The 23032-nt window shown below is 34.8% G+C and overlaps 2 protein-coding genes across 3 annotated transcripts in view; one reads left to right on the forward strand and one right to left on the reverse strand.

Annotated features, from left to right (window-relative positions):
- The first annotated feature begins 511 nt into the window (after positions 1–511).
- The window catches only part of LOC124636273 (protein sprint), a 201310-nt gene continuing 178789 nt past the window's right edge, over positions 512–23032 (forward strand). The window contains exons 1-2 of the mRNA XM_047172299.1: positions 512–871; positions 18558–18634. Of these exons, the coding sequence (XP_047028255.1) occupies positions 18566–18634 (69 nt within the window). The 5' untranslated portion in view covers positions 512–871; positions 18558–18565. The remainder of the gene's footprint in view (positions 872–18557; positions 18635–23032) is intronic.
- On the reverse strand, positions 962–16615 carry LOC124636276. Of its 2 annotated transcripts, none has more exons than XM_047172307.1 (5): positions 16530–16615; positions 6409–6495; positions 4797–4860; positions 3776–4101; positions 962–1519 (listed from the first exon to the last, which is right to left on the reverse strand). In XM_047172307.1, the coding sequence occupies exons 1-5, from the start codon at positions 16554–16556 to the stop codon at positions 1031–1033; spliced, it is 993 nt and encodes a 330-aa protein (XP_047028263.1). In that variant the 5' UTR covers positions 16557–16615; the 3' UTR covers positions 962–1030. The 2 variants fall into 2 exon arrangements, with proteins under 2 accessions (XP_047028263.1, XP_047028261.1); XM_047172305.1 differs by lacking the exon at positions 16530–16615 and adding an exon at positions 6568–6758.

The raw sequence follows: 23032 nt of genomic DNA on the forward strand, positions 1-23032 counted from the left end.
TATTTTATAATAGTGACATCTATTGAATGGCGTAGGAATGTAACACAGAAACTGCGCAACTCTGATTCGCTATTTACGTGAGCAGAATGAGAAGTGGATTAAGTTCGAAATTAATCCGACAGAGGGCGCTTTTATAGTATCTAGTGTAGAACCTGTGGCTAAAATGAAAAGATTGTCCCATAATTTTATGTTTAAACAAATACAATAATTGTATCTTATCACATAAAATATTTTGCACAATAAACTGTACCTTATAAATTAATTTTCATTTTATCGTCATAAAACATTTTTCTTACACGAAATAACGTAATAACGTGCCTTTACTTGAAAACAGAGTCAGGTTATAGATTGTAGTAATCTGTCTTCATCAATTACATCCATAACCAATGAGGACGGCTGGCAACGTGTCACGCCATGACTCACACACGGGCATTTTTAAAAGCAAGTTTTTCAACACCCCTTGCGCTCGAACACGTTCAGTCTACCATGCGTGTGCGCACACATAGAAAAGTCAATAGGCAGGCAACTTCATTCAAAACTGTCTCAGCGCAGCTCGAACTTCACTCGTTTCGTAAGCCAAACACCGTATGATCGGTTCTTTGATGACGTTTAACCAAACAATTGTCGGTATATTGTTTGTTTTGTCAATATTTCTGTGTGCATTGTTTGTGAACGGACCTAAACGTTGTGCAAGTGATTTGTATCGTTCTTTATCAGTGCCAATAGCTTCTATATAGTGTAATTAATTTCCGTCTTATTTAATACCAATAAGTTGTTTCAAGCCAGTTTTTTCTACAATATTTGCTGTTTGTGTTATGCATTTATGTTCAAAGTGTAGTGTTCTTACTAAAGGACTAATTTCTTATTTTTGGTGAGTATTCATAATATTTTTACTCTTTCTAAACGAGGCTTTGATACAATTGAAGTCATGGTTAATTACTTGATAAGATAAAGTCATCAATGTGTTATACAAATAGTTTATTTAAAAAACCGTTAGCTCAGTGACATGATCTTTATAACCACATTTAAATTAGTCAACATCTTTAGGAATTCTTAATTTAATTGGTATCGGTATAAACTTTTCATCGTCATCATCACGTTTGTGATTTTCTGGATATATCACTACTTGATCAATATTTCTTTTAACGGAAGATTTGATTTTCCTGGTTCCTACAGTTCTTTGAAAACTCTTAAGGGTGTCAGTTTTTAATACTCTTCTGTTCAAATTTTCTTTATAGGCATCATTTGGTTCAACAAAATCTTGTTTTTTACTTTTTCTCCTTAACTTTTCCTTAACCTGAATTTTGTCCTCGTTGCTCTGTTTCTTGATTTTCTCTGCATACTTTATGAATGTATCTGAAGGAAAGTCAGGACCCGTGATTTCTTCTGTGTCTCGTCTTCTGCGTTTACCTGATACTACCCCAAGTTGGAGGAGCACTGGGTTGCTGACAAGTGCTGCAGCGGCACCAAGTAAAGCTATTCCAGCAATTGGCCATAGGACAGTTTTTGCTGCAAGTGCCTGTGAGAAAAAAGTTTATTTAATTACTTTAGTATGTCTAGCAAATATTCTTATTCGTCTGGACGTTCGTCCATCTAATTCGTCGTTATTTTTTGTGTTGCTATTACCCTCCAATTAATTATCTTCCTAACCAAACAAACGATCACGTGTGGGTATTTCGTGGAATCCTGTTGGATGGATAGGGCCTTACTACAAAAACTTTAAACCCTGTTTTACCCTTGTCTAATAAAATTTTGGCTGCAAAATGAACCATATGTCAACGTCATAATTTGACATTTTTTTAGACAAGGCATAAACTGACGTTTAAAAGTTTTTTACCACAAACGACGTTTATGACGTTGACATATGGTTCATTTTGCAGCCAAAATTTTATTAGACAAGTGTAAAACAGGGTTTAAAGTTTTTGTAGTAAGGCCCTTAATGTTTACTGATTTTTAATCTTGGAAGCAATCATGTTGAACAGAATAAATGACGATCGTTATAAAGTAGGCTAGTTCTTGTGAGTGAATGTAGGAGTAAATATAATGTTAGCAACAAGGCAATAGGTAATTTACGAGAAGTAAAAGGCAACAGCAAACACGGTTACAAAGATTCGTGGAAGCATTGTTTATCTCAACATAGTTTTTATTGGGAACTATATTTTTTGTCACCAAAATTTATATTTGTCATCAAGTTGTATCACCTAATAAATAGATCTATCGCCACGAAATATTTTCGTTCTCAGATAAACAAAGAGTGTTCCCAGGTATGAATTAGCAAATTATTGTTAATATAATGTGTAAAATATGAGATGGATTACCAATAAAATTGTAGTGCATTACATGAATATAAACTTCGTTCTTATAATAATAGTTTTATTACTTAAATAATAGCTTGGTGCTCAAAATGGTAGATCTGTCACCAAATAAATCGATTAATCGATCCCTGACTGCGACTCCTTTTTATTTGTTATTTTGTCACCAATACAGTAGTTACATTTTATTTCGTTCAGTTATTAAAATAATGTATTCGTTACCAATTTAATACATCAGTTTATAATTTTAATAAAAATATGTTCAAAGGGAAGAGGAAGGGAAGGGAGACAAATTGGCGCGCTTTCGGGCCTCAACGAATGGGTTGTAGGTTGGTTGTAGGTACGATCATACGATGCGGGGCGCGGGCAGTGAGATTTTTAACAATAAATATTGATTACTTTGACTTTGATTAATTGTTTTATTTACTATTCAGCTAGAAATTTAATTTAAATATATTTATACTACCTGTGGAAACTAAAGCCCTTGGGGGGAGGCACATGGCCAGTTAAGTAGTAGACTCTTTTGGTTGAAATGATGATGACGACCACCCTACATTTTTAGACCTTCATGAAATTTTCTAGTGATATAATATATGATTTATTGGTGATCTCTTTAAATTAGTTTGCTTAAATACTATTAGGACAAACCTATTATAATACATACAAAATCATTTATTTGGTACTTGACCCCATATCTCCATGATTTTCGGTAATTTATTGTGGAAATGATTTTATATTGTTTGGTGACTACATTTGGTGACAAATCTACTATTTTGAGGGCAAACCCTATTATTTAAGAAACACAAAATGAATTAAATTGGTGACAGCTTAAATCATACCCGTTTTTATTAGGCCACTCTTGGCATAAATAAAGGCAAAGTAGACGTTTCTTGGTATCATTTGACTAATAGAACACATACCTACATAGTTTGTATGTTGTAAGTAATAAGTTAGGCATAGATTGGTTGGCCTAAACACAAAGTTTTGCGTGGGATGGAATTTGTACGAGAGACCTTGGCTACATAATTATACAGTTCGTGCTTAAATTATTAAACTCATGATCAGAATTCAGAATTAAGTATCAACGTACAAGATAACGTCTACAGGAAATATTTGACGGAAATAATGTAAAACAAGCATAAAATTTGGGGCCCGTGAAACTCCATTGTTCTTGTAAAAATACAAACAACAATTGTTCTATTGATCTTGTAAACAATGGGTATCGATCAGATACTTTACTATATAGTTGATATCGACACCGGTGATGTTGCATTCAAAAGACACAAAATAACATAACACGGAACATTTGTACATAGACGTTGTAACATCAATTAATTGTTATGTGATTCCATGAAAGACTGTAACGTTAATTAGAGCAAAGTAACCAGTTGTTGACAATGATGAACCTATGAATACCTAAGTAGTTATACCTAGATACATGAAAAGTCCAAACATTCACTCACGTGTTTAAAATGTTTGTCATAATGATGGTGTCCATGGTGATGTCCGTGATGATGATCATCGTGACCGTGGTGATGATCATCATGACCATGATGATGATCATCGTAACCATGGTGACCGCCGTGTCCATGGTGGTCGTCGTGGCCATGATGACCGCCGTGTCCATGATGATCGTCGTGTCCATGGTGGTCGCCGTGTCCATGGTGATCACCATGTCCATGTGGATCATAGTGATCAAAGCCATGAGCACCGTGACCATCAGCATGGGGATCATATAGGTGATAATCATGCCCGTGAGGGTAATGGGAGCCATCTTCGTAGTCATAGCCTGGAACAAAGTAACAAGTGAATATTTGAGAGAATCGTTGCAATGTTTGAAAGAAATAGTGAACGGAATAAATCAGAGTAAGACACACATGGATGTAGATATCAAATTAATTGAAATACTGGATGTTTGTTATGGGAGTAGGTACCGTTAAATCAAAACATTATACTTTCTCGGCATCAGATGGATGTGAAGAAAGCAAATAATGTTACGCAAGAAATAAAGCCTATTGTGATAGATGTTATGGTTATTATAACACAGAATGCAGTTTGACGCACAATAGTAAGCAGTATAATCACCAACATAGCGCAGTTAAGACATGTGACATAATACCGGAACGATGTGTAATGTGTAATCACTTGTGAGTGGTGAATGAAAGAGGAGTAACTACAAAGTCATGAAGGTATAGAAAACTTTTAGAAATCTTACAATAAGAAAATATGTTACAACTAGCTTCCACACGATAACACCCGATTCACGAGGGACCAACTTTCTGCACCCAATTAAAAAGCTAGCGTTTATGTTATTCTGATGCAGCAACAATTACTGCCATCCAAATCCGTTCGGCCTTTTAAGATTGAAGAACTAACTCCCAAATATTATACACACTGACTTTTCCTTTAATAAGGATTACTAGGAACTCTAACATGTCTAAGGATTACGAAGATCATGAATTTTGTACTGATGATTAGAAATACCTGGTTCATGATACAGCAAGCCTCGACTGTGACTGGAGCTGGACAACGCACTATCGGGTATTTCCTGCAAAATTACAAAAAATGAATCATACTTTTTAGTCAGAAATGTTTGATTTTTTCATTTGGTTTTGTTTGCTGATACTTTATGGTCAAAGCGAGAGTTTCGATGTAAAGTTAATATCAATATTTGTTTTACTTTAATGTCAATATTTGTTTTACTGGAAATAACATTGTCCCATGAGTTTCAATAACTGTATTTATTACAGTTAAATTAACGTGTCATATACTACTCTAAAACGTGAACTGTGTCCAATACTTCATTACACAGAAATCATTAGTGGACATTTCTTTTTCAGGCAACTAATATTCGATTTCTATAAAGATGTTTCGTTCTGATAAATTAATTAAATACAATTAGCCCTTGGCTGCGGTCCGATGGTTCGATACGATCGTCTGAGTACTGCTCCTTTTCACATGGCACTCAATGTTTCTACTTCAATTGATGGCATTACTTTCCTTTTAAAATGTCTACTAACTTGTTCTCTTTGAGGTGATACATTTTGCTGGTCGTATTTATTGCAATTGCTTTCAATGAGAATACAGTAGACAGGATCGTTAGCACTTCAGATAAGGCCCTCAATTTTTTGTATGAGGGTTTATAAGCGATATGAAATCTAAGTAAAACATTAGAAGCTAAAAGATCATTAAAATAGCTCTTTGATTACAGGTCACATAGTTCTCATTCCACAGATATTTGAATACAATCCTCCTCTAACAAGCTATGAATACGAAAGTACGTATGACTCATGATATTTTTCTCATCTCATATTGAAGTTTTGTTTCGAAGCGTTATTCATTACTACGGGGAACTGATCTGATAACTGACTAACTGTTGCGTTGAGGTCGAGGCCGTCACGGGAAAAGATTCTTAGGTATGCATCTTAAAATCTCTCATGTAAAAGCAAATTGTTCTTTCCGTGTGGAAAAAATAATTAAACCATACATAGAGGATTATTTTACGTCTATAAGTTCTTGCTTTTGAAAGCTTAAAATTAAAGCAGGGGTTTGGCAAGACGCAGAATAATTTAATTATAATAAGATCTTAATTTGTGTAACCACAGTTTAGAAAGCTAATTGTATCGACAAAAATATTCGGCTAAATTTGGATATACGTAGCTGACACATTAGGAACGGTACAAAAACTGGAACAGCCCGATAAGCAGCTGATACGCTCCTTGTATTTAATGATCACAAGGAAACTCATTTAAATAAAATAGTGTTAATTTATTTAAAACTGTCAATGTAATTTTATATTGTATCAACTGCCGGTTGAGTCACATTTCCGTTCCAGCAAGTTTATCAAGAATGTGGGCCATGCCAGTGATATTCCCACAAGCAGCCTCGGCCTGTCGTATTTCTGCATTTGAAATGCGCTTAATGCTGTCAACTATGCGGCGAAGTAATTGCGCCCGGTTTAAGTACTCTCATTATAAATACAAGTTAGCCCTTCGAATACATAATAACCTACCAAGTGTTGCATACTTATTAGGTCTACAATTACAGATTTTGCATGAACTAGAGTTTGATAAAGTAATTATGTATTGTTCCCCACCTTGAATGTTATCGGGTTACCAGCCGGTGTAAAAGTTGCATACTTCCCTAAATCTTCTTTCTGTAACGTTTTCGCGTTTGTAATATTCTGAAATGCAAAAACACTGCTTTAATATTTGATCTTTCACAAATTTACTTAGAGAGTGTTTACGTTGCTTACATTGGTATCAACCGAATAATCCCTAATGTTTGAATTAAAATTCGTATTAGAAATGGCGTCACATTTTGCTAAATCGAAAGTCACTGTCCAAAAGGCGATGAATATGACTTGACGAATGTTAAACATGAACCACATATCGTTGCACTTGTCACAAACACATACACTGAGGACTTGAAGCTTATGGACTCCACAGTAACTATGACACTGGGCTGGCTAATACGGTATACTTTATAAAAAATGACGGTACCGAAGAGGGGGATGGTTTGGATGACAATTTGATAGGAGACTGAACAATGGTGCAGTCCAAGATATGGTCACACCCTGTTGACTCGATTGCGAAGTGGTTTCTCCGGCTTTGTTCATAATAAATCATAATGATGGTCATGTTTGTTGAATTGTTTCATGGTAGGTGAGCATTGCCACGGATGCTTTTCAAATTCCAAAGGTATGTGCGTTTTGTTGAAGATGTAATAAGAGATGTTGGCGATGGGAAATAAGATAAACTTTGTTAACACGCTGATGAATAATGGTGAGAAATAATAGCGCTAATATGAAAGGCTTTACAATGGCATTGGAATGTGAGGCAAGTTTTTTATCAATCAGAGAAATTTGGCCAATGCTATTAGGAAGAACTAAATAAAATATCTCTCTTATTGATTAAACATGTTGCCAACACGCACGTGTTTTTTTGAGGAACAATATAACAACCTCCTCCATTCAAACGCTTTTCGTGTTCCTGAATCTTTCACAAGCATCTGTTATTTAAGCAACACGTGTACCTCGCGTAAGTACAGAAAGGATATTCTGAAACATTTCCCGTCACCATGAATTATTCGCTAGAAATTCCTCTCAGCGACAAGTAAGCGATGCGGCAGCAAAAACATATGTTCGATAGCACGAACGGTTAGAAAGCAATGCGTTTCCGTGATGCATAATGCATTTTCTGTATACGTTATCGTGAATTATCACCTATGTATGTCATAATTAATCTTGTGACACTGTAATAAGGTTCAGTTTTGCTTGAAGATGAGGTGGAATTAATTCTGCAGTTGTTATCGTTTGCCGTGTTGTCTCATTGCGAACAATGGTATAGCACTTGCGTAAGATGTAAGTGCCTTCTAATGTACTCCTAACTGTAACAAATAGTGTTTATGTAGAATACGCTGGAGTAATATTTTGCCATTTTAATGAAACGCCTTTTATTTAATGTCGTCACAATGTGGTATCATGTTCAGCTTCTGGTCGTTTATTATGCTAGACATGATTTCATTCATAAAGAGTAATGAGTATGTCTCATTATTTAATGTTCTGGGAACTAACCTTAAATATGAAGAAAATCAGTAGCTACTTAGCTGAGATAAATCTTATCCTTCTTGGGTACACAGAAACAAAGCTCCATTCTGTCAATACAATTTATGTTTCTTGTAATCAACGTGATTCCCTATACAGCTAGGTACCTGTGATTTCCGAACGCGTTCCGTGTTTGGAATATTACTAAGACACCCACAACATTAGGGGCGGAGGGCCCGTTTTTATTAGTTTTAAATTATTTATTTCGCGGCAACAGATTTACGATTGGCACCGCGATATATCAGGCGCCCGCCAATAAAATTCACTCTAACAATGGTTTAGAGATACGGGATATGGCAAAGGAGAAAACGAAAATAGTATTTATTTATTGTAAACAAATATTTCCACACAGTTATGAGTTTTATACATCTAGAACATTATGTGAATCATAAATAGGTACATTAACGAACTAAATAATGTGATAAAGTAAATCCTATCGGAGCTTAGTCACAATGGAATTCGTGAATACATAAAATTTCGTCGTAGGTAAATAAAAATAAAGCTTCTCGAAATTATTAATTCAAAATATGGTACTTTCTTCATAAATGAAACAGTCACTAAAATGCACTGTTAGGTCCGAACGTCACCTCAACAGGAAAATATTTAAGTCAGAACAATATACCTACGAAAGAAATCGTGTAGGATTTTTTAAAGTCATTTCCAGTTAAAATGAATCCGTGAATTCTCTTACATTTTCCAGATATCACCGGGCAGGTAGCTCAAACCCCCTTTTATTTTACGATGTTAAATTCTTCAGGAGATACATAGGTGAAAGAAGTACCCAATGCTATTTCAACGGTTCCGAGAGGGCAGCGGGTAAATGATCTGGCCACGATTAATGGCTCATGTAATTATTTTCAGTGCATCGTACGAAATTTGGAGAAAAGTGGATTGTAAAAATATAACCTAAGATATGAGATATTTTTATTCAAACAATATTTTTTTCTGAATGCTTAGAGGAATTACGCATTTCCTTGTAATATTTACAGTTCTTACTGATGTTACGTAATCTCGTTAAGTATTTTAAACATTTGTATCATATTCGCATTATGAAAACAATTTTCTTCTCACGTCTTTGGCATCGCATTAGTATTTTCCATGACTCAATACACTTTTTACACGCTTTTTATTAGCTTCACCTGTATGTTTGTAACCGACTTCTTTGGGCGCGATTTTGACCCACTTTAAACGGCCAGATTTCGTTCAAACTTTGTAGATTTATTGAGGACCGATGACAATACACTAATTTGATAAAATTATTCCATTTTTAACCGACTTCCCAAAAAGGAGGAGGTTACACATACACATCGATTACTCCGAGGTTTATAGACCGATTTACGTGATTCTTTTTTTGTTCGACTTGGAATAGCTGCCAGTTGGTCCCATAGTCATCAGGTCAGGATTCGATGATGGAAATCCTGAGAAATCGAGGGCAACCTTCGAAAGTTGTAGGCATACATAGGGTAAAAACTTGACACTCAGATGTACGCCTAAAAGCACTATTCAACAGTGAAGATTTGGAGCTGACCTGATGATGGAGACCAGAGAGGGTCGAGGGAACTCGACAACTGAATATGAAAACTACCTCGTGTTTGGGCTTAAATTATTTGTATTGACAAGACCTTTGCAACAGTGAAGGTTTGGAGCTGACCTGATGATGGAGACCAGAGAAAGTCGAGGGAACTCGACAACTGAATATGTAAACTACCTCGTGTTTGGGCTTAAATTATTTGTATTGACAAGAGCTTTGCAACAGTGAAGGTTTGGAGCTGACCTGATGATGGAGACCAGAGAAAGTCGAGGGAACTCGACAACTGAATATGTAAAATACCTCGTTTGGACTTATATTCTTTGTATTGATGAGAACTTCACACTTGTATGGATAGTGACAACTATTCGTATCACTGAAAAGCTTTAAATAAAAAACTTTTTTACAAAAAAAATTAAACCGACTTCCCAAAACACTAAAAAGCAAAAAAATAACTAATTTTAGGTGCATCGGCCTAGAAGTCGGTGGCAAAATTAACTTAGTAACATCCATTAGACACCGACTTCTAGGCTTTTCAATTTGCAAAATATGATTTTTGTTAATTTATATAATTTTCATCTATAGTCGATAAGGTAAGAAAATTATTAAAAAATTTCTAGAATTTTTCTCTACAGTCGATAAGGCAGGACTCGATGTTAATTTTTATTTCCAATAATTATCTTTAGCCGTTTTCTCTAATATTGTCAAATTTTTGTATACTAAAGAGAATTTTAATTCTACAAAACAAATAATAGTTTTAAAACAAACTAAAAAGTAGAAAATAAATAATAGTTTAAAAAAAACTAAAAAACACGCTTTTCATAGAAAACCGAACTAAAAAATTGAAAATAAATTGCAATGAATTTAAATTAAGAAAATAGGGTTAAAATTTCAATGAATATAAATTAATAATAGTGTGAATACAAAAAAAAATATTTTATTAAATAAAAGCGTGGGGTGCTTTTTAAGATATTATCGAAATGAAAATCACTCTAGTCATATGTGTCAATAAAATATTTATAACCATTGACACCATACACCCCACGCTTTTATTTAATAAAATATTTTTTTTTGTATTCACACTATTATTAATTTATATTCATTGAAATTTTAACCCTATTTTCTTAATTTAAATTCATTACAATTTATTTTCAATTTTTTAGTTCGGTTTTCTATGAAAAGCGTGTTTTTTAGTTTTTTTTAAACTATTATTTATTTTTTTATTGTTTAAAACGTTCAATGAACATTGCATTGAACTAAAATATTGCTCTTTTATTGAATCCAATCAATTGTTAGAAAATGTAACACAATTTCGTCCTACAAAATAAATAGGAAAAGATTTTCAAGCTTTTTCGTGAGCGATATCGTATTGAAGAATCGTGTTCTCTCGAATCTAATTTCTGAGCTTAGGAAAGCATCGATCAATGTCTGGCACCTTCAAAGAGCATATCGGAGGCAAAGCAGAAGGTGTCACTGTGAATGGATCGACGCTTAAACGAGTATCAATGGAGTTAAGATTCACGTGATTTGTTGATACCATTTCTAAAACGCTTTTTCGGTTCTCAATCGTTTATTTTTTGTAACGAGTTAGATGTACGAAAGGTTTACCTTTTAGGTTTGAAATATGGCCTCTCATAATTCAAATGAATTCATCTAAACATACATGATTCTAAGTAATCACAGTTTAGTATTCTACGAATGGTACATATCTCTAGATCTGCTATCACAGATTAAAATGATACCAACTCTAAAAGTGACAAAGAGTATTTTCATCCAGACTTACACAAAAGCGCAGAAGCATTTGCAAGCGCATTCGCCGATGAGACAGTCCCATTTGGCAATATGAAAGTGACGTCTTATGAAAAATGCGGCAATACCAGTAGAGGCACCGACATTAAACCATCTGAATATGCGAGGGGTTGTAAATGTCACGTGTGATGGGGACTTAGAATAGAAGAGGGTGACTTTGAGGTGATATTACAAAAATCTTCCCAGCTGAACTAGTTAGTCGTTGGAAGTAAGAAAGTCATTAACGATATCGATTCATACACAGCTACATTCAATGAAACAGTTGTTTACAAAAGATTTCCTAAGAAATTTTACGTCGTGTTTGTAGTGTACACAATAGTGGAAAACGCAAACAAGCTTGAAGACTTGTAAACTATTGTAAAGAGTGTTTGTTGAGTATTTCTCGTAGTCTGTACTGGTGTTTGTGTCTCACGGGATCTTATTTTTCAAGTTTGTCATAACTATGTAACAGGTGCTGAAGTGAACGCTAAAATATTTATAGACAGGCTTGCATCTGTTTGCGAAAGAGGTGTTAGTTTAAATTGAAAATATGCACAGTTTGAATATCAATGAACAGTTCGTGAATTGCAGATGATCGAGGTACGACGAGTTTAAGGTTTGAGAAATAAACTTATTTTATTTACACTTAATTATGTCATTGTATACTTATCAAATAACACGCTTACGGATCTATGTTCTAATCTAATTCAATAATTTTGTTTTATTGATACACTTGAAAAGTAAATAAATAAATAAACAAACACACAGCCACGATACAAGCAAACCTGAATAATAGATCAATGGCCCAACCAGAAGTAACTCGTAAAAAAACACTTTTCCGCCAAAGAATGGGGGGCCGAGAAAAATTACTCTCGTTACAGTACAAGGAATTGGCGTTAATAAAAAAACGTACCGTAATTCGGAATAAGGGTGTTGACAAACGACGAGACTAGAGCTCGACTAATGAGCCACGGTTGGAGCACCTGACGACGAAATGCCTATCCGAGGGACTTTGCAGCCTATTTGTTTTTACCTTTTTTGAGGGGCCCGGTAATATTTTGGAGCGGTTATTTTTATTTAGCTATAAACCTTCAAGGATTCGGCTACTTGGTGTGGCAATAAAAAGTAGCCTATTAATGATGGCAGTTATTCATAACCTTCGAAACTAATCTAAGCGCTTGAGCTTGAAGAGTACTCATAAGCACGACCGCAAACTGTTGCCTTTCATTGAATAATATGTTATAATGTGGCTTCTTATGGCATCATCAAAATGCATCCCCATTAGAAACAAGTTAGCATTCAGGCCATCAGTAAATTTTTGGAATTCACATGTTTCTTCACATTAAAATTATACAATGTTAGTGTAAAGTTAATTAAATAGGCTAGTGTAGCATCACCGGTGCCTCGTAAATGCATTTTTATAAGTCTATTATCGGAGTAGGTCGTGCGAGACACCTGCAGTTCTTCACCTGTGCAGGGTGGTATCCACCTTACGGTCATGAATATTTATGTTCAGCTTATTAGAAGCCAATTTTACTCTCTAGTATGTAATGTTTTCTACAGGATCTACTCTGTAAGCAACGACACATAATTAGATAAATATAGGCATTTAGGTACTTGGAGGTAAGACTTTGTAGGTCCACCTACAAAGGGTCTGTATATTAATTATCTAATTTGCGAATCAATTGTAATGTAGTGTGTGTATTAAATTCGATGAACAAACACTAGTATCGAAAATACACAAATTCCAAAATTAGGGAGGTGAACCAAATAAATTGGAAACCAAAATGACGCCCTAACAATCCCATAATCCCATACCTCAGACTCTACACGGTCGGGTTTGTTTGAATTTGGAACATTAAAATGTCGCTTGAACACCAGCAGCGAATAAAAATAACAATTTCTTTAGATTAGGGCATAATGAATTAGATGCATAAGCATTAAAAAAATGAAATAAACACCAATAAAATAGTCTTCCACCTTTCGTTCAATTGAATTAATAGCGCCATAATTAAAAAGTACACCATAGTACAAGTACAAGTAAACACCATAATAACAAACGAAACAACTGAAAACCAGACGGTTATCATTAGAGCCTGTATCAGTTATCTGGCAACTATTTATCACCGAAACCAAGTACGACAATTTAGTGGCTCCAAAGTACAGGTTGTTTAAATTTTAAAGCTTCCGGATCAGGGATCAAAGCGTCTATTATATCCGTTTCGGCACGAACCGTGTTGCACTGAGCTATGGCCAAATACCGCACTCGTCATTTTGAAAAAGGTCCCACTCCCACCTTGTTAATCCGGCTCGTGATTTGTTTCACATTATTGGAGGATTTAAGGTGCAAGAGTGAATTGAAAATTGTGATACCCTGTCATGTTTATCGATTTTTTTTTATGTTGTTACTAAATTATTTAAGTATGTTCCTTCTTCTTTCTTCTTCAGAGTTTTCTCGAATGCACCTGACGGCCTCTTTTTTTAACGACGTCAAAAATCATCAAATGACCCCTCCCGCTGTGGGTTAGCAGCGGTGAGGGAGTATCAGACACTTACAGACTAAAAACCGTCGTGTTCCGTCGTAGGCCTTTTATGTACCAGAGCCGCGGTAACTCTTTCGAACAATCCCGTAGCCCCGGCAGACCTGATGACCTCTGACGTGGAATTTAAGTATGTTGAAAGATTCTTTCATTTCTTTACATAGAGCATCAAATAAATCAATAATACACTTACATAAATGACAATTACACTCCAGCCTATTACAATGACACCGATACAACGCCTTAACTGACATTTCCCATGTTCCATCATAAACACTCATCTTGGGAAAGCTTTCATCCCCTTATGCAAATTGGCAACATTTATGGTGTGACTCCCTAACTCACGCACGGACGGCAACGGCTGGGTATAACAGGCCTACCCTTTTTGTGAGATGACACCCATTTTGGCAACCAGGAAATTGCGAACAACTCCTAACTAGAAAGTGTTGTGTAATTTGTTGGAGGTTTTAGATAAATCGAGGCGTCATAAATTCTGGGTGTTTGCCGGTTATGGGATATTCCTCCATGGAAGCGTAAGGAGTATCTGAATATTTAAAGTTATTTATGGTGGTGGGTACATAGGTCATGTAATCTGCATAAGGTGTGTTAAGTTCGTAATTTAATACTGTCACTTCTAATTACAAGAGACGAATGTTTGTCCTCCAAGCGACGGGCAGTTAAAAAACCAAACAATAATATGTAGGTGTAACAAACAAAACAATACCTACTGCCATGCTTTACGAAATATATTTGTCTTCGCTTCAAGATAATGAGAACGTTACATATTATGACCATGTGTATGAAATACAATCATCCTGTGCCCAAAATAGCATTAGTAATAACGTCGTATCAATACAAATAAACCCGAAACGGCCCGTAGGCGTCATTTCGTAAACATGATTTGGTGTAAACGGCGGTTGCCTAGCAACCAGTCGGTTTGCCCACATTCGAGCACTTTGCACGCAAATTGCTGCGTCCGTAGAGGTCCGAGTTTATGTGATGGGCTCACACCGGGAGCGTTACCTAAGTGCGGTTACGTCGATTACTGCAGATATAATAATGTTACCACCTAATCCATTGGAAGTATGTAATAAACATCAGCTTAATGATAATAATTATTTATTGGCTACTTTAACTGTCTCCGTAGGTATGAACGTACATTTACATTCAAAGCAAACAAGGAAAATGAATGCTTTAATTATTTATAATTTACTTAAAAATTCAATAGACATTCTATTATTCAGGTTTTTATGAGGACTGTTCGTCAACAATTGATTTATGCATTTTAATATTAAAACAAGAACACGCTTTATATCCTATACTCAATACGGTGTAAAAACTACATAGTTAGAAGAGAATTTTCAGTGACCGGTGATCTTTACTTCAGGGGACACTTCAGTCGAGGGTGCAAACAAATAAAACGAAATCTTTGACGGGGTTCGAGAAATTTCCCTTGATCTTCGAATAACTTCATTCTTTTGAACACTCTTCAATTATCCACGCAGGCATTTGAATTATTTTTGCCAATTAAAAAAGTTTCGCGGATTAAAAGTTTTGAGAAGAACTCATTGACGGGAGTTCTATTGTTTTGCCGTCTTTAATTTGATCAGAAGTTCGATCCCTAGTAATGATCCGTAAGGATCCCCTAAGGATCTACCTTACGACTTGACTCATACAAACCAAACTATCCATGTAAAACGATAGAGTAATCTGCTCAAGGCAATATTAGATGATCACAGTGTACTTTTACTATGATTAATTTGTTCATGAATATAACTATAGCAGATTGCACGAAGATATCTAGAGCACAATATTAGATCATAAATGGGACCATCTGTTTACTAATAATGAATAATCTCATCCCGGATCGTGCTCTAACGCGCGTGCAAAGGATCTTCTTATTTATACTGTCCTTCGCGATTGGCCACTTCATATTTATTCAGTTGTCATACTAGATACGTGATAGGTTTTCATATCTTGCTATAGGCACGACATCTAGTACTACAACATATTTGCATATTAAGTATTTCCTATTTTGTTTGATACGCTTTGTCGGAATTATTATTTCGTAGGTATGTAAGTACTTATTTTTGAACTGTGTAACGAATATTTGGAAGAATTGTTGTTAATGTATATTAGTTAATATTTTCTAACATCTAATCCTTAAATATAACCTTCTTAGGTAGTGACTTACCATCTGAAATTCAAATTATCGCATGAGACACATGATACAGAAAATCCGATAACGAATTCTTGGGAAGTAATTTGATCTCGTAATTCCAGTTGCAACAGAAGTAGATTTTATATTGGGTATTAGGTTTGTTTCTTCATCTCAAATATCGTATGTAATCAACTCCAAATCGTATGTTAGGGTTTCGAATAACAAGCTCGTAACACGGATCGAAAGAGTTACCAGAAAAATGTATAAAACATGCCATCCAAAGTATTCTGGAATGATTTGCCTAGAATGATGTTATCTCAAAAGTAAATAAACATTTTCATGTTATCAAACAATCGTCAGCAAGGGTTATTTGTCAACTTCTAACGTACCTACTACGTAAATTAGAAAAATATGGACATCATTCATAAAAGTTATGCAGCATAACCAACCACGCTACCATCTTCAAGTTCAAACATATCAACGCTGCTTGTCAGACCTGTATTTAGAGTAATGTGTGTGTTCAGTAAAAGCGTAGTTCCCCATTTAAACTAAATAAGATCGGGTAGCCGTTACTAATATAGCATTATTTACTCACAGTACGTCCAAATCCGATTCTGTACATCCTTTACGCGTTTGATTACACATTCCGGATGCTCGAACGATTTGAATTCGTCGACTAACACCTGAGGAGGGAAAACAATTTAGTCGTTGAATTTAGAGAATTTTAAACAGAAAACATTCAGCATGTTATGGAACTATTGCTGGAATTATAGACTGATTATGACACGTGCTCATAATTAAATATTATAAGTACCTAATTGTGATATCAGAATTGCGTAGGTGCGAAAGTTATTAATACAAATGATAAAGATCTTTAGAGTGTTATTATAATTTCTAATATCATTAAAATCCCTCTATGATTAATCTTTTCCTTAATGAGCTATCCTTGCTGCTTTGTATCGAATTCCACATTAGGATAAGCCTAATGTTTGATGCTCTTCTACTCGGGAATAATTTTACTTCATTGTTTGTTTAGGCTCATGATACTTAAATATAGTAATATTATGCTTCTCAAAATCTCATTTACAGTCTTTCTAACTTTAGCTTATGAACAATGCCTTACAGATGTGTTTGAGACAAAATTATTACTATCATCTATCACTTTAAAATGAAACCGTATGTTAGGTTTTTTTTTTATACATGGAGAAAGTAATGATAATATTTATGGTTTCAATGAAAAGTAAACTAATAGTAAACATGCAGCCAAAAACGAATACGAAAGAGATAAATTCAGTAGAAAAAGCATCCTTGAAGCGACATAATCCAATGACAAAATGTAAACACATTAAAGATTGCAATATAAGCAACCAGAAGTCTATAGTTCCTTTTTACCTACATCAAAAACAATAGAAATCAGTATTGTAACAGTCCTTCAACGAGTGAGTCACTGGGTACCGGTTTACCTAACCCGCTGGTACTGTTGAGTAACTCTGACTATGTATCCATCCATAGCTAGGTTTGTATCGACCTAGATGCAGTTGAAGCGATTGAGACTGTCAATGACTTTGTATTATTAATAATTGATTTAGTTATTCTTCCTAATCATTCCTTTACTGCTGAGAGTAGTGACTCTTTTTAAACCTGTTAATTTTGTAGTGATCACCCGCTTGATGATGTGCGATACTTATGGTTTCTATATCCAGTTGCTCAGAGCACAGATTGTACTGGTTTCACAATCTTCCGGGACTGCAGCCTCAGGGTCTTTCTGTTCTATTATTCCAGTTACAGTCATATTTTTTAACAGCAAAGGGTTACTATAATAATAAAATAATTTATTTCAGATTCATCTTGAGATTACATCCATATTTGTTAGTAAAATTACAAGCTTACAAACTAATGTTAGTAATAACTAATGCCTAATACATTTAAAATAATAACAATTAATAAACAAATTAAAATAATAATAATAAAATGGAACCCGCGTACTCATACTTGAGAGGTTGGTTTTTTACTCACCAAGCCACCACGACTTTCCTCTATTTGGTAAGCAATAAATTAGTGTTCCTTATTCTGGGACTCTTGTATGCGTAGATTCAGATTTAATATCGCCATTGCTAATAAATTGAGAGATATTATCTTTGTCTTCAGCGTTGAACTTTTTACAATCAGTTGTTTTGTTCAAATAATTTCATGGTTTTCCTTACAATTGTTTATTGATTTAAGGCGGGGAACTTCTTATATTGTGGTTAAGTTGACGATTACGAACCAAAGAAAACGGAAAAAGTTAGTTACCAGTGTTTCCTTTTATTATACTTATTTTTTTAGTGGACGGAAAAACTGCAATGTTATTTTTCTAAGCAGGCACTGAATCTAATATTCTTAATGCCGCATCGATTTCAAACATGCCTACCCTAGTTCCGTTTTTATTACCTCCCTCGGGATTTCTCACTCGCACTTATTTCGAACATCTTACGACGGTCTACTTGTTTTTGGACACCTAGTTACTTAACATCCCGTAGAAGATCGTGTACAATACGATTGAAATGACATTGGCTAAACATCTATATGTATAACGAGCCCATTGTGTGGATAACAACACTAACAAGGTTGTTGTACTTTTCAGAGTGGAAAATGTCGAACATTTGCCAACGGTACATCAGGCGTCACCGCGATGAGAGGGTTGGAGGGTCCTATATGAAGGTACGTAGAATAAAAAAAAATATCACACTTTACAAGCCTTGTTTGACTTGTAAAGTTCATATGATTTTTTTGTAATCTTCGTGAAGACTTCAAATTGGCCACAAAGAGCAGAGTGACTGCAGCGCTGCTTTCGGTTGCTCGTTTATAGGTATGGACTAACAAAGCAGCGAATTTAAAGGAACTAATTCAACAATGAATGTTCAGATGTCGGGTTAATATGTGCTAACGTATCCCTCCCTCTCTAAAATTTATGATGTAGTTAATGTTTTAAGGTACTTATTGAATTCATCAAACGACAAAGCACTAATTTTTATTTCATAACAACAAAGTGTTTCTAATTAGCCTCAATGTTACTCATTAAGGCATAGGTGTAAAAATAAAGTACTAGTAACATTATACGGGTAAAAACACTATCAATTAAATTTCAATGAGGAAGCGGCTCATGTCAAAGCCAGAATTACGACCTGGATTAATTGAGACTCAATTACCGTGAAGATTTATTCTTTATTTAAAACCTATCACTATGGAGGCGTAAATGGTAAAATTAAAATATTCATGTAAACGCTAGTTATAGACTGGTAAATAAGGTAGTTTACTAGATATTATTGAAAGACTAGACTGGGTGTTTAACAGCATAATCAAAGTGTCAAGAGGCTGTTGAGCAGGAAGGGGCGGCTTAGTTTTATAGAAACTAAAATAGGCATTGTACGAGTATTTAGGTTTTTCAATCAGTTTAACATTATGTTTAGGTTCTCTGAGAATTTAATTTTTAATAAATACGTATAACACCTATTTTTATCTCATGGGTTTGCCATTCCGATTTTGAACAATTTTATAAAATTAAGAATTTTCCTGGATTCTTTGAGTTTTACACTTTCCACATAGTAAACAAAGTTGGTACAATACCTTACCTCTTAATAATATAAAGGTACGTATGGATAATATAAGGTGTTGGTACATAAATTCCTCGGCAGTTTACGTGTAACCGATCCGTTCGATATTTCGATAACCCTTGCGTGCTCCTAGGCCATAACGCGACTCCACTCAAGTTCCACATGATAAACTACCAGTTTTGCTTTTATTTTATCCTTGAACACTGATGAATAGGACCACGTTGTATGCTCCAATGTTTATTTTTGCAATACTTTAAGGAACAATTTTGAATACCTAAGCTTATCTGTTCTGCCAGGGGACATAAGTTCATTGGTAGGTAATGTCGTATAGTTAGGGCCCACGCCGAACATCCAGTTTGTTAAATAATTGTCTAATACGTGTACGCCGTACGTATACCATACCTATCTGTATTTTTCATAGTCGACTCATCAACCAGTAGTACTTCAGAGGCAATCGCTTAGCCATATCACTAATGTTATTATCACATACTTAGCGATATCACATACTTAGGTACTTACATGTGATACCACATAAAATACCTAATAGATAAATGCAAATGGGCTTCCTCGTAAAATATTTAATTTTAATCCCATACTTTTCTGACATTCCATGGCATGTGTAAATATCTACGTATCGTAACATCCCTATCAATACAGTCGACATGCAGTGACCACAAGCAGAATCAATTTGCTGTATGGCATTTAAAACCCCGGCTTCAGTCCATAGGTGCATTTGACATTTTCCATTTCCTGATTTAAACTTCATAGTGACCGCATGTCCTTTGATAGGAGAAATTCGCGTGTCTGTTATAAGCCTGTTGTGGATTATCTGTCGGTGTCTGTGTTTGTCAATTGTTTTGAAAAATATTTGGTCCTCGTGGTTTTAACATGATGTTAAGGGATTGGGTAACTCATTGATGTTGATTCTTGAAATGTATTACATGTGTAGATTACTAAATTAGCATTAAAAGGACTGTTTTTTTGTATAATTCTTAAAATAGCTTTTGTTTACTTTTTGTTTCTACGTAAAAGGTGGGTAAGATCGATTGTCGCTTTTGTTTTTCATGGAAAATTTGTCGATATGCGATAGTTTGTGTATGTAATTTTTTTTGTTTTTGTTTGTGATTGTACCCATAAATAATACCTATTAAGTATCTGAATCTATGTTTTAAAAATAAAATTGTGTATACTCACAAAAAATATAATGATCCTACAATTTTTTTCTTAGCAATATTTCTCTCTCATGCGCTTTATTTTCGTTGCTGCGGGTTTGATAACCAGCCAAGCTTGAAACGTTTCTGTTAATGACACTCTCGTTCATGCTAATATTCATGTGTAAACTTTGTCTGTAGGTAGGACATCAGTTTACGGGGAAAAGTTTGTCTTTATGCGATACTGGATACAGGTAAAGTTCCAGCCACTTTTCGGTCTGCTTTTATGACTAGTTCAATACATATTTGTTCTTTATTCGTTGGTTGTCATAGATAGTTCTTCAATTTGCTCGTGTATGTTAATATTTCTATAAGTTATTAAAAAGAACATCTTTAACCAAATTAAACTTATTTCAGCCCTTAGTTTTTAAGAAAATTGTGGTCGTCGTATCGGGTAAGACATTAGGTTGAAAATCTCAAACGTTCGAATGACACTTACTTGATTCTAGGTAAATTACAGTATCTAGGAACCTAAATTCTAAATCCAGAACTGAACAGCTCATAATAATGCCTACAAATGTATCGATAAACTCTGAAACACTCATACGTAGTAGGTACATATAACCAGTAGAAACAAAAGGTTCGCGTTTCACAGTAGTGGGTAGGTGCGCTGGTGTTCAATTTCCGATATCGGCACAAAGCGGCGCCGCGCGTCCGATGTTTCCTTTGCGGGATGCGTTATCTAGAACTAGTAGGCATAAGCGGGTGTAGGGTTGCCATGTATTGTCTGTGAATGCTGAATTAAGGAATTGCTTGTTATGGTTATTATTGTGCTTTAGATTTATTAATGGTTTATGCTGCATTATATTAAAGTGTCGAAGGACTAAGCTTTAATGTTCGATCAACAGGTAAGTGTAACAGATGAAGCAGGAATTCCGTTTAAAATGCTATATATTCCATATTCCCAGCTGTATGGTAATTTTAAAGCGATTCAATTACACGTTACTGTTGACGATGAACTTGTTCCTAGGTTAATACACCCCTATATTAGGTATAGGGGTGTATTAACATAGCCTTGGTAAAGGTATTTGTTTTGAAGATTGCTGTAATTTTTATCATAATTTTTTTATGAACTCTAGGGTAGGTATAAGACTTTGCAAGATAAATAATTGTTTTTTTTTTCTTAGCCCGTACTGTTCCACTGCTGGGCAAAGGCTTTCCCATTTTGCCTCCACACCTCTCGATCTTTTGAGACCTCCCACCAAATAATTGTTTGTTAATGAATAAAGTTAAACCAAAAAACCTGGCTTCTCAGCAACAAATAATATAAAAAATCTCAAAAAGTTTAATTATAAAAGCACCAGCAAGGCAAAGTCAAAAGCAAGGAAAACAAAATAAAGGTCCCAAGAACAATCGAACGTAAAGGGAAAATAACAAATGACGGAACAAATCAGACACGAGTATACCTTTACTTAATAAGACATAAAAAAAACCGGCACAGTGCGAGTCGGAATCGAGCACGAAGGGTTCCGTACCATTGTTTAGAAAATGAGCAAATCACGTTTGTTGTAGGGGAGCCCCCCAAAATATTAATTTTATTCTAGTTTTCAGTATTTGTTGTTATACCGGCAACAGAAATACATCATCTGTGAAAATTTCAAGTCTCTAACTATCACGGTCTCGAACTTTCGGTATAGAACCCTAAAAAACAGGAAAACAAGGTATTTTCTGGATAAAAAATGCCCCAACGACAGGATCAATGCACAAGTTTCTTCATTTACACGGTTGGGAAACAATACCGCGCAATGGATGCGACGAAAGCTTGCGATTCCATTTTATTTATATAGCAGGAACTAGGAGACGAATTTTTTTAGGTTGTAGTACCTATATTTTGTCGTCGATCGTCTTTTGTTTTGTGTTTTTTTTCGGCTTAATTGATATGTTTGAAAATAGAATTGTAATAGTTTGCTAGTTTTATGTGAATGGATTGTAATATTTGCATTTTTTTTGTTATTAAGTTTTTAGTAGTAGACGGCTTGAGACAGAGAAGGACTTGGATCCTTTTTATAGGTGCTAGGTAGATTAATTATTTGTAAAAAATATATGCTGTGGTGTCTACCTATAAAATAATTACTGTGTGTAAATACTCGATTTTTTCGTATCCATCCTATGCCATCTTTTACTTATCTCTGTTTCTACGACGCAACGGTAAGTAATTGACTTTTGACAACTTTTTGATGAGTTTTCAGATGTTGATAGCTTGCCTGTAGGGTGTTTTTCTTTCAAATATTCTTCTGTAATATTTATTTTAAAAGGAGCTTAATTAACACTAACTTTATAAATGAAAAAAGTTT

The sequence above is a fragment of the Helicoverpa zea genome, chromosome 14 (genome assembly GCF_022581195.2).
Source record: "Helicoverpa zea isolate HzStark_Cry1AcR chromosome 14, ilHelZeax1.1, whole genome shotgun sequence".
In the NCBI taxonomy this organism is placed as follows: Eukaryota; Metazoa; Arthropoda; class Insecta; order Lepidoptera; family Noctuidae; genus Helicoverpa; species Helicoverpa zea.

What these genes read in the sequence shown, in the direction of transcription:
- LOC124636276 (XM_047172305.1), bottom strand. Translation starts at nt 6,702, where the DNA reads ATGTGGTTCATGTTTAACATTCGTCAAGTCATATTCATCGCCTTTTGG. An exon ending in GTAACCCGATAACATTCAAG is followed by an intron (nt 4,861 to 6,408) that starts GTGGGGAACAAT and finishes GTAATTTTGCAG; the next exon opens with GAAATACCCGATAGTGCGTT. An exon ending in ATGACAAACATTTTAAACAC is followed by an intron (nt 1,520 to 3,775) that starts GTGAGTGAATGT and finishes TTTTTCTCACAG; the next exon opens with GCACTTGCAGCAAAAACTGT.